The sequence below is a fragment of the Mytilus galloprovincialis genome, chromosome 9, assembly GCF_965363235.1.
Source record: "Mytilus galloprovincialis chromosome 9, xbMytGall1.hap1.1, whole genome shotgun sequence".
In the NCBI taxonomy this organism is placed as follows: Eukaryota; Metazoa; Mollusca; class Bivalvia; order Mytilida; family Mytilidae; genus Mytilus; species Mytilus galloprovincialis.
In genome coordinates, this window is record NC_134846.1 from 82,132,298 (window position 1) to 82,150,222 (window position 17,925).

General features: G+C 33.0%; 1 protein-coding gene across 1 annotated transcript in view; it reads left to right on the plus strand.

The window, feature by feature from the left end:
- LOC143046857 (uncharacterized) overlaps window positions 1-17,925 on the plus strand; it is a 240,632-nt gene that overhangs the window by 152,039 nt on the left and 70,668 nt on the right. The window contains exons 112-123 of the mRNA XM_076219918.1: window positions 90-296; window positions 1,207-1,429; window positions 1,929-2,031; window positions 4,236-4,389; window positions 7,182-7,408; window positions 10,061-10,220; window positions 10,670-10,898; window positions 11,357-11,588; window positions 13,359-13,556; window positions 14,028-14,337; window positions 15,766-16,182; window positions 17,788-17,911. Of these exons, the coding sequence (XP_076076033.1) occupies window positions 90-296; window positions 1,207-1,429; window positions 1,929-2,031; window positions 4,236-4,389; window positions 7,182-7,408; window positions 10,061-10,220; window positions 10,670-10,898; window positions 11,357-11,588; window positions 13,359-13,556; window positions 14,028-14,337; window positions 15,766-16,182; window positions 17,788-17,911 (2,584 nt within the window). The remainder of the gene's footprint in view (window positions 1-89; window positions 297-1,206; window positions 1,430-1,928; window positions 2,032-4,235; window positions 4,390-7,181; window positions 7,409-10,060; window positions 10,221-10,669; window positions 10,899-11,356; window positions 11,589-13,358; window positions 13,557-14,027; window positions 14,338-15,765; window positions 16,183-17,787; window positions 17,912-17,925) is intronic.

The window sequence follows — 17,925 nt, forward strand, 5'->3', positions numbered from 1 at the left end:
CTCAGGTTGATTGTGAATCTTTAAAGTAACCAGTAAATGAAACAACAAATAATTTATGTTACAAATAACACAATACATTTATCTTGCAGGTTGTACAGATGTACCAGCTCCAATGTCATCATTACCAGGATGTAAAATGTCCAGTGATTGTCACAGTGTAGAATGTTGTACAAAGATTAACTTCATGACTGGTACCAGAAACATATATACTACATACCAACTTACTCAATGTGATGAGATGGTGACCAGTATTGAGAGACAATCATGGACCAAAACTGGATTAGATTCACTGACAGGTTGGTTTTATTACCTTTGTTTAGTGCAGTGATTTAAATACAATTCCCCTTAAATCAGACACTGGTTCAAACGTCTCCAATGATATGGCCTGTCTTCTAAAGTTTTGTTTTTTTGTGTGAATGATAATTTGAGTGACTCAAAGTTTTTATGAACCATGATGATAAAAAAACTGGTTTATTGTATTTATGTTCCAGACCGTATGTGTATTTGGACCATACGCGTACGGTCTGGACCGTATGCGTACTTTTTCAAAATACTCATACAGTCGGACCGTACGCGTACGGTCTGATTGATATCAAGAAGTTGGTCAAGTTTATTAGATACAAATGCATATAACAGATCAACATAACTTTACTCTCAAATTGTTATAAAAAAGTTCATTTGTAATTGAAATAAAAACTTTATAGTTTAACTATATAAAAAATTCACGCTAATTAAATCTGTTAATCTCTTGTATTTAGCATATAGATCAGTAATACATTAATTGAATTATGATCACTGAAATTGAAGATATCGGAAGTAAACATAATTTGGGAGGACAATTATAGCAAGTGTCACCTTGGGCGAGAGTACCAAAATGGGATTCAGATAAACATTTGAACAAATATTTAATTTCACTTGTTCCTTTGTTCATTTTATCCATCTATTTGTAATAACAAAAATTTGTAAAACTAAAAATTGAGATTGTGATAAACGTTTGTTTAAATTTAACCAATATAATCCATAACATGTATGGTCAGCTCAAACTGGACCATACGCGTATACTCATACGGTCCGACCGTACGCGTATGGTCTGACCGTACGAGTATACGTATACGGGCCGGACCGTACGCGTACGGTCCAAATACTCATATGGTCTGGAACATTTATATATACAGTTGGCATTAGTCCTTCATTTGCTGTTTACAGGATCAACAATTTCAGAAAAGGTCAATGGTGTATTTGACATGAGAATGGCTGTAGTAGAAAGTTCCTCTACATTGTACAAAGTGACATTGTCCATAAATATCTGTTACTTGAGTGGAGGAACTTGTTCCAACTTGACACTAGCAGAAGAGGTTACTTTGAAAAAAACAGACTGTTTACCAGAGAGAAGAAGGAGAAAGAAGAGAGATGCTTTACATGGCTATGGGTAAGTTATAAAGTACATTGATAAGATGTTCTCTGTTCACTTTGTAAACAATTGTGTGATATCTATACTTAGGGCAGACTTACAGAAGTACATATTTGTGTTATATAATGCTTCCCTGTACATGCAGACTATGTGCAAACACATGTTGATTTCACTGTGTGAAAATAGAAATCATACTGTTGTTCCTTTTCTAATTCATTTCAATAAGAATATGGAATATAGCTTGGAAATTTGCATAAAATTTAGATAAATAATTTGCAAAATTTCATTAATCATCTTGGAGCATTACATGTACAACATAAAAATAAAAATTCTAAAGCCATTAGTTCTATTACTTGTTCAAATTCTGATAATATCTTATTAAATTGGTTGATTTATTTTTCGATTATATAATTCAATATATGTAAATAAAGCTGTACTGGTCAATATGGAGCATTTACAAGGTAACATTTATGACTTGTTAGTTATTTTTAACAATTATTTCCTTTTATATGTGCAGACTTGATCCATCAGATCTTCAAGGAGGTTTTAGAAACTTGTACAATGATCTAGCTTCTTCAGAACAAGTTCAACAGTTCTTAAAAGAAGCCAAAGATTATGAAGTAAGTGTTCACATGAATGAAGCTCAGGTGATTGGGGAATGGACCCCCTTTTTAGCTCACCTGGCCCAAAGGGCCAAGTGAGCTTTTCTCATCACTTGGCGTCCGGCGTCCGTCGTCGTCCGTCGTCGTCGTCGTCGTCCGTCGTCGTCGTCCTGCGTTAACTTTTACAAAAATCTTCTCCTCTGAAACTACTGGGCCAAATTTAACCAAACTTGGCCACAATCATCATTGGGGTATCTAGTTTAAAAAATGTGTCCGGTGACCCGGCCAACCAACCAAGATGGCCGCCATGGCTAAAAATAGAACATAGGGGTAAAATGCAGTTTTTGGCTTATAACTCAAAAACCAAAGCATTTAGAGCAAATCTGACATGGGGTAATATTGTTCAACAGGTCAAGATCTATCTGCCCTGAAATTTTCAGTTGTATCGGACATTTCGTTGTTGGGTTGCTGCCCCTGAAATGGTAATTTTAAGGAAATTTTGCTGTTTTTGGTTATTATCTTGAATATTATTATAGATAGAGATAAACTGTAAACAGCAATAATGTTCAGCAAAGTAAGATCTACAAATAAGTCTACATGATCAAAATGGTCAGTTGACCACTTTAGGAGTTATTGCCCTTTATAGTCAATTTTTAACCATTTTTCGTAAATCTTAGTAATCTTTTAGAAAAATCTTCTCCTCTGAAACTACTGGGTCAAATTTAACCAAACTTGGCCATAATCATCATTGGGGTATCTAGTTTAAAAATGTGTCCGGTGCCCCGCCCAACCAACCAAGATGGCCGCCATGGCTAAAAATAGAACATAGGGGTAAAATGCAGTTTTTGGCTTATAACTCAAAAACCAAAGCATTTAGAGCAAATCTGACACACAGTAAAATTGTTGATCAGGTCAAGATCTATCTGCCCTGAAATTTTCAGTTGAATCGGACATTTCGTTGTTGGGTTGCTGCCCCTGAAATGGTAATTTTAAGGAAATTTTGCTGTTTTTGGTTATTATCTTGAATATTATTATAGATAGAGATAAACTGTAAACAGCAATAATGTTCAGCAAAGTAAGATCTACAAATAAGTCAAATGACCAAAATGGTCAGTTGACCTCTTTAGGAGTTATTGCCCTTTATAGTAAATTTTTAACCATTTTTCGTAAATCTCAGTAATCTTTTACAAAAATCTTCTCCTCTGAAACTACTGGGCCAAATTTAACCAAATTTAGCCATAATCATCATTGGGGTATCTAGTTAAAAAAAGGTGTCCGGTAACTCGGCCAACAAACCAAGATGGCCGCCATGGCTAAAAATAGAACATGGGGGTAAAATGCAGTTTTGGGCTTATAACTCAAAAACCAAAGCATTTAGAGCAAATCTGACAGGAAGTAAAATTGTTGATCTGGTCAAGATCTATCTGCCCTGGAATTTTCAGATGAATTGGATAATCGGTTGTTAGGTTGCTGTCCCTGAATTGGTAATTTTGAGGAAATTTTGCTGTTTTTTGTTATTATCTTGAATATTATTATAGATAGAGATAAACTGTAAACAGCAATAATGTACAGCAAAGTAAGAACTAAAAATAAGTCAGTATGACCAAAATAGTCAATTGACCCCCTAAGGAGTTATTGCCCTTTATAGCCAATTTTTAACAATTTTCTTAAAATTTGAAGATTTTCAATAACATTTTCCACAGAAAGTACTGTTATAGATAGAGATAATTGTAAGCAGCAAGAATGTTTAGTAAAGTAAGATCTACAAACACATCACCATCACCAAAACACAATTTTGTCATGAATCCATCTGTGTCCATTGTTTAATATTCACATAGACCAAGGTGAGCGACACAGGCTCTTTAGAGCCTCTAGTTTCCTAAATATATATTTTTTGGGGCATTTTATAATTTGAGAGAGGGGGCAAATACTCTGTAATATTTTTACTTATTTTATGTGTTCTGGCTTTAATCCATATGATATTGCAATAACAGTATTACAAATTTTTAGTCCTTGGTAGCTTTTATTATGTCAAGTCCATTACTGATGACAGAAGTTGACTTTTAAATTAGCAAGTGCTGTATAACTCCAAATGCAGAGAAAAACCATAAAATCCAATTATTTGAAATTTGTTTAAAGCTGTTAAAATAAAAATAAAAATTGGAAACCTTTCAAACTTTCCAGTTATATCTATTTAATGAAGTTTAATGTTTAATTTACAGAATCAAGTGAGATCAGGCAATTTAGAACCAAGCCAGTTGATGGATGATGACATCACAACAGGAATTAAATCTACCATGAAAGCTTTAGGACAGAATAGTCCCACAACTATGTCTTCTTTGTGGACTGTAGACATTGTTAGTGATGCCGATGGAGGTTTGTAGAACATTTATAGTTTACGAAGTGTCTTCTTCTGGAACAAAATATTGCAAAATTTATAAAACATTTCCCCTGTTTGAGTAACTTTACTTGTGTAGAACAATGCACTGTCACATTGAAGGAATACAATAGTCATTTTTCTCAGTGGAGTTTTTTTACTGGGACCTTTAATTTTTTTTATAAGAAAATCCATCATTCATTGATTTACCTGAAGAAAAAAAATCATCTATGAAATAGATGAAAATACATGTATCAACTCGCAAAACTACATGTGCTATTGTATTTTTTCAATAATGGAAACACTGATTTAATCATAAAAAATTGATTTCTGACAAAATATTGAGCATTGTTCTTATTGAAATTTGAGTAGTTATTATTTAGTTTTTGGAAAATGACGCAGTCATTGTTCCATAACTGCCGACCTGAACTTCATTACATTGCTCTGCCTACCGCGCTTGGTTTCGTATTTCCTATTTTCCAAACAAACTGGAATCTGCTTGTGTTATCATTATGCATCATTGTGTAGTATTAAACCAGCCAGGACCCAGTTTACACTGGTTTTTGCTTGTATTCCACTACACTCGAGCAAAGTGTTGTAGTTTGACGGGAACCAGTTTTAGAATTTGTAAACTACAAAACGTAATCGGTTATTGTTCATTCCGTTTTGGTGTTTCATACCGACTTATATGGTTTGAATAAGCTTAAGACCATTCAAACATTAATGTGATAGGTATATTAAAGATTGTTTTACAAAAGGATTGAACTGTTTTACTTTCAAAGTCGTACTATAGGGATATCTGTCATATACGGATTTCCACTCTCACCGGTTAATTTCTTCTTTTACACGTGCTTTGGAAACTTCCTGTTTAATCGCAAGTTTTAAAATTGTTTTTGAGTGAATTAAACTTATTTTAACAATCATGAAGCGTTCCAGAATCATTTTAAAGCAGTTTCTTCTTCTCTTTGATGATGGAAAATAGGTTTTCTCAAGAAAATACCGCAAACGATCGCAGAGGAATTGAAACGTACAAGTCAAGTCGGCACCTGGTTAAATTATTTGCATCTAGTCAAATCGGCACCTATTCGACGTCAATTCGGCATCCAATAATATTTGATATAATATTTTCTATTCAATTAATTAATTACTGTTACCAAGTACATAGTGAATATGTTGTTTTGTATTTTGGTAAACCACGAAACGAAAGTGGATATGTAGTATATAAAGGTAAACAACGAAGCCCTTACCAAAGCTGTTGTTTTAACAATTAGACAATTTGTGTAATTGTAAAAACAAGTCAATTATTAAAATAAAATGGAAAACTACGAGTCCCTTTCAATAAATCAAACTTTCATGCCAAATAATTAGCAAATTTAAGGTGTTTGTTTTTCAGTAAAGTTTAAACAGCATTAAACCAACAATCCTGTAAAATGCTCAACTGGTTAAAATAATGCAGAAAAATACACAATATCTCATGTATTAGTCCAAATAATTATGACGTCTGGCAAGGCTATTTTATTATTTTTCTGGGACGCCTTCCTACGACGTTCAGGTGCCAATTTAACTAGGTGCCAGTTTGACTAGAATTCTTTGACAAATGTTTGAAACTATCTGAGTTTCATTAGACCTTTGATAGCAGTAACAAAAAGATTATTTACTTAATATTTTGTGGGAGAAGGGGGTTCAGACTGTGTGGCATCAGGTCAATACATTTTCGCACCCTACACGTTCGCACATTCACACTCTACTCATTCACGCCCAATTTTAATTCAAATTCAAGTTGAATAATTGGATAATTATGGTTGTTGTTTTAAATTGCTTTGGTGTAAATACTGAATGTATTTATAGCTTGGTATGAGTAAAACATTGAAGATTTTAAAGGAAAAAACACAAAAGATAATTGTTTTTAACAGCTTGGTCCCATTGATCTGAAACAACGAAACAATAAAACATAGAAACCAAAATATAGCAATCCACTAATATAACCAAAACATGATAAAATTTATTCAACACGCAGAAACAAACATAGTCAGAATCTCACTTCATTTTGAAACAAGTCAATGAAACAAGTTATAGCAATACACTAACCAAAACATGATTAAGAGTTATTCAACACAAAATAAAACGTTGACAAAATACCACTTTATTTAGAAAGGATTATTATTATTTTTAGCAATACCTTATCCAAAACATAATTAAGATTTATTCAACACAAAAAAAAAATTGCTGTCTCACTTTATTTTGAGACAATGACAACAATTATACTTATAAGAAAACACTTGCTTACATAGTTATTAAACACAAAACCAATTAAGATTGGGTGCGAACATGTAGGGTGTGAAAGTGAAAGGGGTGAAAATGAGTGGGCGCAAACGTGAATGGAAGCGAACGGACTCAGATTCAGACTATGTACCAGTGAGAAATATACAAGCCTTTCTACAGTATTTATTTGTACAATTCAGCTAGTCTTGACCTATTCATTTGTCTTAAAAAACCAGCCAGTTGTCACCTTCACTTCACACACACACACATATACGAATATCAATTATATGCTTACGATACATGTTGCATTGTTAAACTAATTACGGTATGTGAAAATCAAGACTTGCATAAAAACTATCCCAATATTAGAGACAGTGGCGTCATTTTTCTTCAGAGCTTTCAGCTCTTTGATTTACTATTTGTTTTATCTAAAGCAGACATGTTTTCAAAAGTTATTGTAAAAGTGATCTAGTATTTATATATTATTTAATGGTCGATATAATACAAGATGTTTTTATTTTTATTTTAGCTAAAGCTATAACAGACATGTTGTCAACAGCAACAGATATTGTAGGTCGTGCTGATCAAGTATTTATAGTAGGAAAAGGTCTATCTAATGCAGGAGTAAAAATGTTAGGAGAGAAACTGGCAAATATGACCATTGGAGAAATTAAAGCCATGTTAGATCTTAGAAATCTTGATCCGGTTCTTATTATAGAATTGTTTGGTCAACTTAAAGATTTAGCCAAAGCTCTAGTGAGTCTTTTTAAGCAGTTTAATTTTACAGTGTTTCATATGTAGATTGTTGATTTGTTTTCAAAATGTTTTTTATGATGCTGAATGGCTATTTTACTTCCAGTTGCAAATTAAATGCATATTCCAGTCAAGAAATTGTAAATGTATCAATCCTGCTTTGTAAGAGACAGCTGACATGCAGAGCAAGAGTTTTTATATGCTATTTTACAATAAGTAGCATGAGTATTGGTTTTTGCCTTTTCTATTTCTGAACCTACAAAAAATCTTCTTTTTTTTCTTGATCCTGTTTGGAGTTTCAGATTTGCAATTGACATTTTCATGCAGGAAATTCATATTTGCTGCCAATATGACAGCCTTATGCTAAGAGTAAGGTTTGGTCAGTCTTGGTTTAACCCAAGACCTACCTCATTCTAGGTGAGCACACCGCCAAGGAGGTTTACTACATTTCAGCATTTATTGAAAATTGATGTTGAGGAAAGCAATTTCTATTGTCTTAATTTAAAATATTCAATCTGTAATTTTATATTTCCTTACATTTGTAAAATTGATGCATAATACTTTTTATACGACCGCAAATTTTGAAAAAATTTTCGTCGTATATTGCTATCACGTTGGCGTCGGCGTCGTCGTCGTCGTCGTCGTCGTCGTCCGGCGTCCGAATACTTTTAGTTTTCGCACTCTAACTTTAGTAAAAGTGAATGGAAATCTATGAAATTTTAACACAAGGTTTATGACCACAAAAGGAAGGTTGGTATTGATTTTGGGAGTTTTGGTCCCAACATTTTAGGAATTAGGGGCCAAAAAGGGCCCAAATAAGCATTTTCTTGGTTTTCGCACTATAACTTTAGTTTAAGTTAATAGAAATCTATGAAATTTTGACACAAGGTTTATGACCACAAAAGAACGGTTGGGATTGATTTTGGGAGTTTTGGTCTCAACAGTTTAGGAATTAGGGGCCAAAAAAGGGCCCAAATAAGCATTATTCTTGGTTTTCGCACAATAACATTAGTTTAAGTAAATAGAAATCAATGAAATTTAAACACAATGTTAATGACTACAAAAGGAAGGTTGGTATTGATTTTGGGAGTTTAGGTCCCAACAGTTTAGGAATTAGGGGCCAAAAAGGGACCCAAATAAGCATTTTTCTTGGTTTTCGCACCATAACGTTAGTATAAGTTAATAGAAATCTATGAAATTTAAACACAAGGTTTATGACCATAAAAGAAAGGTTGGGTTTGATTTTGGGAGTTTTGGTCCCAACATAATAAGGGGCCCAAAGGGTCCAAAATTAAACTTTTGTTTGATTTCATCAAAATTGAATAATTGGGGTTCTTTGATATGCTGAATCTAACTGTCATGACTGTGTATGTAGATTCTTAACTTTTGGTCCCGTTTTCAAATTGGTCTACATTAAGGTCCAAAGGGTCCAAAATTAAACTTAGTTTGATTTTGACAAAAAATGAATCAGTTAGGTTCTTTGATATGCTGAATCTAAAAATGTACTTAGATTCTTGATTATTGGCCCAGTTTTCAAGTTGGTCCAAATCGGGGTCCAAAATTAAACTTTGTTTGATTTCATCAAAAATTGAATAAATGGGGTTCTTTGATATACCAAATCTAACTGTGTATGTAGATTCTTCATTTTTGGTCCTGTTTTCAAATTGGTCTACACTAAAGTCCAAAGGGTCCAAAATTAAACTTAGTCTGATTTTAACAAAAATTGAAATCTTGAAGTTCTTTGATATGCTGAATCCAAAAATGTACTTAGATTTTTTATTATGGGCCCAGTTTTCAAGTTGGTCCAAATCAGGATCTAAAATTATTATATTAAGTATTGTGCAATAGCAAGTCTTTTCAATTGCACAGTATTGCGCAATGGCAAGAAATATCTAATTGCACAATATTGTGAAATATCAAATTTTTTTTTAATTAGAGTTATCTTTCTTTGTCCAGAATAGTAAGCAAGAAATATCTAATTGCAAAATATTGTGCAATAGCAAGATTTTTTTTTAATTGGAGTTATCTTTCTTTGTCCAGAATCAACTTAAATCTTTGTTATATACAATATACAATGTATATTCACTTTTTACTACCAACTGATAAATTAAAATAATCTTTACCATTCAGTGATAACAAGCAGTTTTTTTACATCTTAATATTTTATGATGTATTTAAATGAGTAGTTATTGTTGCAAACTCCATTAGAAATTTTAATTGAGATTAGTTTTGGAATAAGGGAAAGGGGGATGTGATTAAAAAAATTGGGTTCAATTTTTCTCATTTGAAATTTCATAAATAAAAAAGAAAATTTCTTCAAACATTTTTTTGAGAGGATTAATATTCAACAGCATAGTGAATTGCTCTAAGAGAAACAAAAATTTTAAGTTCATTAGAACACATTCATTCTGTGTCAGAAACCTATGCTGTGTCAACTATTTAATCACAATCCAAATTTAGAGCTGAATCCAGCTTGAATGTTGTGTCCATACTTGCCCTAACCGTTCAGGGTTCAACCTCTGCGGTCGTATAAAGCTACGCCCTGCGGAGCATCTGGTTATAGAATGAAACATTGGAAATGAAATCTTTTAGCTTAAATAATTGAGATTTGATTTGTAGCTTTTTTATTTTTTAATTTTTTTCTTTCGTTTACAGCTATCAGAGTTCATTGACAAATTGCTAGGAGATCCAACAAATATCTTTAAACGCACTGACATTATAGTAAAGGGAGATGTTAGTTTTCCTAGAACAAACATTGTAATTGTCCCACCAATTTATTATGATATACCGGTTGGTCCACTCATTCTCAGACTTGGTAAGTATCCTGGTCTTCTGAAATATATTTGTTTTTTTGTCTTTTGAAAAATAACTGATAAATAACAAGTTTTTGTAACCTATGAATTGTACAAAATCTTGATATAGTTGTAAATACTAAATGGAATCATTTGCAATATATCCTGCAAGTTCAAAAATAGAGTTGATTAATATATTTGGGGGAGTTTTGTCCCTTTGTTTTCAGTGATATTGAAACTTCTAAAATATGGATGGGACAACTTATAAAATAAGAAGTATGATTGCCAATAAAGCAACTCTCCACAAGAGACCAAATGACACTGAAATTAACAGTCTCTTGACTTACATAAAGAAACTGACTTCTAAAAGTAAACTTTGACAAAACAGAAGACTTGTTGTATTGATTGGCAATTAAAATAGGTTATGTTTTGATCAATAACACAATTTTAAATTTTGATTAATGATTTGCAGAATTTGGAGCTTTTGGTTATTATGGCATGGCATTTGAAGTTGGTGTAAAAGTTTTGGGTATGACTGGATTTGCTACTGTAGTCCCTTTTGCTGGAGCAAAAGCTTATGGTTCTGTTGGAATTTGTTTCTTTGTATTGTGTGGTAAATTACAGTTAGATGGTTATATAATGGATACCAGATTTCCTTCAACTGCAGAAATATCGTTCAGTAAATTTCCTCTAGATGTTGGGTAAGTACATTAATTGTGAAAACGACAAAAAATTTGAAAATGTTGCATACCTTTTAAACTTGACTCTAACATGTAATGGTATAAAAGCAGTGAACAGACTACCGATATATAAACCTCTCTGTATGTAAGGTAGTGAAAAGACTACCGATATATAAACCTCTCTGTATGTAAGGTAGTGAAAAGACTACCGATATATAAACCTCTCTGTATGTAAGGTAAAGCTATCTCAAAATTATAGAGGGATCCTCAAATGAAGTGCTAGATGATAAGATGTGATTCAGGAAATGTCCCATACAAATAATGCATCTAATGTAATTGATCCTTTTCTATATCTTCCTTTTCTATTTTTTTACAGCATAGCAATCTTGTTGACCTTAGAATTGAATTAGATATATATAATTTCTAAAAAAGTCAGTTAATTTTTTGCATAATGAGTTCACATTTATTATGATTAACAGTTTGTCTATGTACCTGGAACTGAGACCTTTAGAACTGAAGTTGACAGCTAAAGTTACATTAGAAGTCAGACTACCATGGGGAATTAGGTTTACTAAGACCTTGTTTAGTGGTACATTATGGCGGTACAAGTCTCCAAGCATTAATGCTAAGATAATTGATAATAGAAAGAAGGAGGAAGATGTTTCACCACCACAAATATCACCTGTTACAGATTCTGGGGGCAATGGAAAGGTAAAACTCTATACTTCACCACCACAAATATCACCTGTTACAGATTCTGGGGGCAATGGAAAGGTAAAACTCTATACTTCACCACCACAAATATCACCTGTTACAGATTCTGGGGGCAATGGAAAGGTAAAACTCTATACTTCACCACCACAAATATCACCTGTTACAGATTCTGGGGGCAATGGAAAGGTAAAACTCTGCTTATTAGCATTTCCTTACCAATGATTAAGGTACCATTGGAAAGGTAAAACTCTGCTTGTAAATAATATTATCATTCCAATGATGCAATATATATAGAATAATGGTGGGGTTTTTTTTTTTTGCTATTGAATTTACAGCATGAATATCAAGTGAACCTGCTTAGGAAAAAAAGTAAAGCCGTAATATCAAAGAAAGGAGTAGGTTCAGTAAGACCCCTTCTTGGCCCCAAAATAAAGCAGTTTTATAAAATCGTGAAAATGTAATCTTTTAGCTATTTACTGGAAAGAAGAATGCTTCTGCTACACAAATATGGGTTGTTTTTGACAATACAACCCTTACCTGAAAAAAAGCCCTGCGGCAAACTTGACGCAACCATTTTACCATGCAAATGAAGTTTGCGGCAAGCTTGCTGCAAACATAATTATGCAAATTAGATTTGCCGCAAGCTTGCGGCAATTGTTTGCTGCAAGCTTGCGGCAAATGTTTGTTGCAAACTTGTGGCAAACTTGCAGGAACTACACATATACTAATGTCATGTGTGAAGATACATTCAATTTATCTCTTTCAAATTACACAGCAACATTTTTACAAAGTCAATTCCTGTCTTTATACAAACAGTCATTGAAAGAATTCTTGCAAACTCATGAGATTTAAGGAAATACATACATGCATTTGAGTTTTGAAAAAGGGGCAGGAGTCATTCTCAAATGACATAATATACCTGTATTAAAAAATGAACAAGGTAAAATCTCAAATGTGTATTAAGACTATAAAGCTAGGTAATAATTGCATTACAGAATTTAACTTAATCTTAATAAACATGATCATGATGGTGCAGTACATCAGTTACAAATTAAAACTTATAATAGCTTAAGTTTTCAATCACACATACATGTATATATAGTTGCTTACTCAATTATGTATGATGATAACATTAATTATTTCATTAAAGCATGAAGTTCTATTAATCATTTGTACTTACAAAATTACATACTGATTATCGAATATTATTGAACCAAAATGCCTCCTTCATCTCTTATATGTGAAATGCATTTCCAAACACAACCAACATTGACCTAGCCACAATTTCAAATTGTTAGCATCCAGGAAGTGCCAACTAGGCATGCCCAGTCAATATTGTGTAATTCCTGCAATGTTCTGGCAAACATATAGGATGGTCAAAGTTTTCTGCAATCTTGCGGCAAACATATAGAATGGTCAAAGTTTTCTGCAATCTTGCGGCAAGCATTCTTTATTATTTCAAAGTTTCTGGCAATCTTACGGCAAACAGTGATGTTTCTGCAAACTTGCCGCAAGCTTGCAGCAATGTTTGCCGGAAGTTTGCAGCTAGCGGCAAACATCTGCAAACACTATTTTCTGTGTTCCTGCAAACTTTTTGTTTGCAGCAAACAATTCAGTTTCATAAGGGAATGCACATGTATCGGGTACTAGCATCATTATGTCATGCTAAATTACTGAAATCTGCTCAATTTTAGCATTTTAGTTAAATTTTAGACGGTTAATAGAGAAATTAAGAGTTGTTGGTTATAATCAGATAAACTTTTGCAGAAAAAAAGATCAACATCTTCCTGTTATGTTAAACAAACACCAAACTTAGATTACACAGAGCCAGAGTTTGAAATCTCTATACGAGCTGAGGATGATAGGAGTCTGGTGAAATTGTACCTAAATGTGGGAACTGTACCGGGAGGGTCTGATGTGTTACAGGAATATGAACTTGGAGGACCATCAACAGTTATTAAGGAGGTGAGTATAAAGAATTTTTTTCATTGTTTACCACCAGAGGTCGCTTCAATGACACTGCAGTAATTGGAGGTCATTCTACATTCTGATTGATTCAAATATCTTCTCTTGCTTACTGGATAAATTTGTTATGGATAAAAATTTACTATATGAGAAATTCTTGTTCTGGAATGATAACATTAGGTTTGTAATCTACAAATTATTCTATTTTATATAGATAGGCAATTTTGTAAAGACTTAAAATAAAAAACACACAAATTGCTCACCTCAGTCAGTTTTCTCAAACACTTTAAAGTCTTGTTTAAGCTAGATTTAAATTAATAAATTTTATTAAATGAGTTGTTCATGAAACATAAGCATTATTGTTATCAATATGTTAGTCTTCTTTCATGTATTTCTTCTGATTTCTCTTGAAAACTTAGCTAGGATGAAGTTATTAGTTTGTGTTCATGTACATGTATTACAATTTTTCAGCCATTGATCAGTAAAGGTACAGGAGTTCCAATCTACTTCACCTTAATAGCAGAAAACAACTCGGGTCAAAGGTCAGAAGCATTTTGTAGTTTACCAACTTATGATGTGACTGTACCTGGTGGAAGATTTCAGGAGGAATTTCTGTCTACAAGTAACCCTGAGGTACTGAGGGGCTATGTGACAGTGTATGAGGACTCAGAACTTGAGACGGTACAAGTTGGAGCAGGATTTGGGAAAGGAATCTATGGAGATCAGATGGTTCCCTGGAATGATATTGACCTTGATCATAATCAGATAAATGACAATCTAGGTATATTTGTCTTTTTTCAGCTGCACCTTTGGGAAATTTCCAAGTTCACTATCTTTTATGAAATGTAAGGTTCTATTTTATTTCTGATATCCATATTAGTTGAATTTTCAAATTCAACAAATACATAATGATTTTTTAAGTTTCATCATATTAGCAGCACTATATAACAATATTTCTGTCATGTTTACAATACAAGTAATAGACATACAGACCTGCCAACTATCCCTATTTTTTATCCCTCAACCCGAATCCAGATATTGGGATCGTACAACTAGTCAAAATTCCGATTTTCACCAAATATACCTGAAAAAACTATTGTTTACCGATTTTAAAGTTTTTCTGATCAATTTTAAAAAATCTATAATTTTACCTGGGGACATATTATGACAAGTTAACGACCCTATGCTAATCAGTTACAACAGGTGTCATAATTAGTGGTTGTATGTAATCAGATTACCTAATGGGTCGTAACAGCCCTCAAAATTAATTTGTATACACAAATTTTGGTCAAACAGCCTTTCAATTTTAATCAATTTATCATACAAGCACAATTTGCAACATTTGCCGTAGTTCCACAACAAAATCATAATTAATTGAAAGATGAGAACTGTAATGAACTCTCAAGAAAACATCGTTTATCTTGAAATCCATTTAATTTTTTAAACCAGACGTCGTGTGTCTGTTGATTTAAAATTGACACCATTTTGTATTCACTTCTACTGTGTTACTGTATAAGCCTCCGCCTCTCATTGATACTGATAAGACCATAAGTAAGACTAAATCAAAATCTGTCTTCATCCTTCTAACTTTAGGACATGTAGTTTTAGGTCTTTTGAGTCAAGGTTCATAGATAAGAAGGTCTTTGGAGGGGGAAAAGGGGGGGTCTCTACTTTTAATCCTATATTTTAAGTGCCATTTTTCTCTATTCTTCAGTTATTTTGTCAATTTTATAATTTAATAGTACAAGAATCATGCAAATAAAAGAAATCAAGGCCTACAAGCTCATGATTAGTATACCAAAAGAAAAAAAAAAGAGAACTTAGATTATTTTAGGAGGAAAAAACAATGCACACAGAAAACTCGCTAAAATTGTAACCCTTAAAAATCTGGTCGTGCACCAAATCCCCCATGGAGATTTTCAAAAGTTGGCAGGTCTGGACATAATAACCATTTTTTCTAATTAGATTTTCCCTGATTTAGTGTATTATCTTAATTCAAAGAAGCCAAGCTGCTAAACTACACATTTCTGTATAAATTAAATAACATTTGACATATAGAAAGTTTTGATAAAATAAGTTAAATGACAAATCATATGAATTTGATTCTATTATTAGTAGATATAAAGTTCAACAAGTGTGTCATTGTTTACAATACATATTTACAGTCCCAATGTTTTCACAATATCCTTTTTTTTTCTTCTCTTTTTAGGGTCAGATCCTTTTAATAAAAAGGTTTTAGACCAATTATTTACTGGAGCAACAGCTGGAAGATTGATTGGACCAAAATCAGCTCCGGACACCAAACAAAATAGTCCTGGAGATTGTGCCAGGGCCTGTGCAGATTTACCTCGAACTAAGTGTATGAGTTTTAATTATGACTTTGGTAAAGGAATATGTGAACTTATGGAAGCCATAGAGGGACATCACTATTCAAGGTCCAAGTCTGGATTATATGAACATTATGAAAGACTGGGTATTGGGAATTCCAAACAGTTTGTTTATGAAGATCTACAGCTCCTCCATAACAAATCGTACTACTTCAACCTGAGACTGGTCAATGTTCTAGGATATGATAGTATAATTACCACACAAGGAGTCATTGTAGATACAACTACCCCAGAAACAGGTTGATATTATAATCACATGAACAATAAGATATATTCTATATGAAACAATCATTTAGTTTCATGTTCTTTTAACACTAGAGTTTGGTTGCTTGCAAGTTAATTTGAACATTGTACTTTTTATACGACTGCAAAAAAATTGTATTCGTATGTTGCTATCATGTCATTGTTGTCATCCGAAGAAATTTGGTTTCCAGACAATAACTTGTGAGTAAGTGTATGGATCTTTATGAAGTTGTACCATAAGGTTCTACACCGCAAAGGAAAGGTTGGGATTGACTTTGGGAGTTATGGCCAAAATCGTTCAGGAATTAGGGGAAAAAAAGGGGAGGGGGATAAGTATTTTCTGGCAAATAGACAACTACTTAAGTATTCTTTATGAAATTAAAACACAAGGCTCCATACCTCAAAGGGAAGGTTTGGTTTGACTTTAGGGGTTATGGCTCAAACATTTCAGGAATAAGGGCAAAAAAGGGGGTGGGGATTACAAGGTTTTTAGCTCACCGTTCGAAGGAACGGTGAGCTTTAGCCATCACTTGGCGTTGACTTTGGGAGTTATAACCATCACTTGGCGTCTGTCGTCGTCCGTCTGGGGTAAACTATTTCAAACATCTTCACCTCTGAAACTACTAAACCAATTCCAACCAAACTTAAGCTGAATGATCCTTAGGGTATCTAGAATAAAGTTTGTGTTTTATTTTTTGTTTCGTATAAAAACATGGTCGCCACGGCTAAAAATAGAACATAGGGGTTAAATGCCATTTTTGGCTTATATATCTAAAACCAAAGCAGTTAGAGCAAATCTGACATGGGGGTTAAAGTGTTCCTAAGGTAAAGTTCTATCAGCCCTGAAATTTTCAGATGAATCTAATAACCCATTGCTGGGTTGCTGCCACTAAATTGGTAATTTTAAGGAAATTTTGCAGTTTTTGGTTGTTATCTTGAATAGTACATGTATTAATGATAAAGATAAGCTGTAAACAGCAAATATGTTCAGCAAAGTAAGATCTACAAATAAGTTCATATGACCAAAATTGTCAATTAATCCCTCAAAGAGTTATTGCCCTTTAAGGACAATTTTACACAAAACAAACTACGATAAAATTGGACACTTAAACTCTTAAACGAAAGATAAATTCCAAAAAATCAAGGTGAGCAATTCAGGCTCTTGAGAGCCTTTTGTTCATGTTTTCACAGACAAATACTTAAGTATTAGTCAATGGATCTGTAAGAAATTTGATTTTGTGGGTTTTAACTTTGATTGTTAAGAAACTAGAGGCCAACTAGTGGCCAAATACAAAATTTTTCTAATACTGGCTAAGCTGATTTTAACATAATTACTTCTGATTTATATAAAGAAACAACAAAAACTGATATGGCAGGAGATACACACCAAACGATACAAGGAATAAAACTTTGTAAGTTGCAGTCTTCTTTATTACTTATGCTTGACTATAAAGGCACATGTTGAAAAGTTAGACACTACTGATAAGCTTGATATCTTTTTTAAGTATTGGGAAATACTAATTTTGCAATATTACATTAACAAATCTTGGAACATTTATTGTGACCATCAATAACTTTATATAATCAAAAATATTTTGTAGGCTTTATTTCCAACAAGACAGCTGATTACCTTGAAATACTTCCCTGTTTGGATTTAATTCCTGGAGACAGACCTGACTGGAAGTTACTTTGTAAAGGGGTACATACGAAAATTCAGAATCATAGGTTAGTAATTGTAG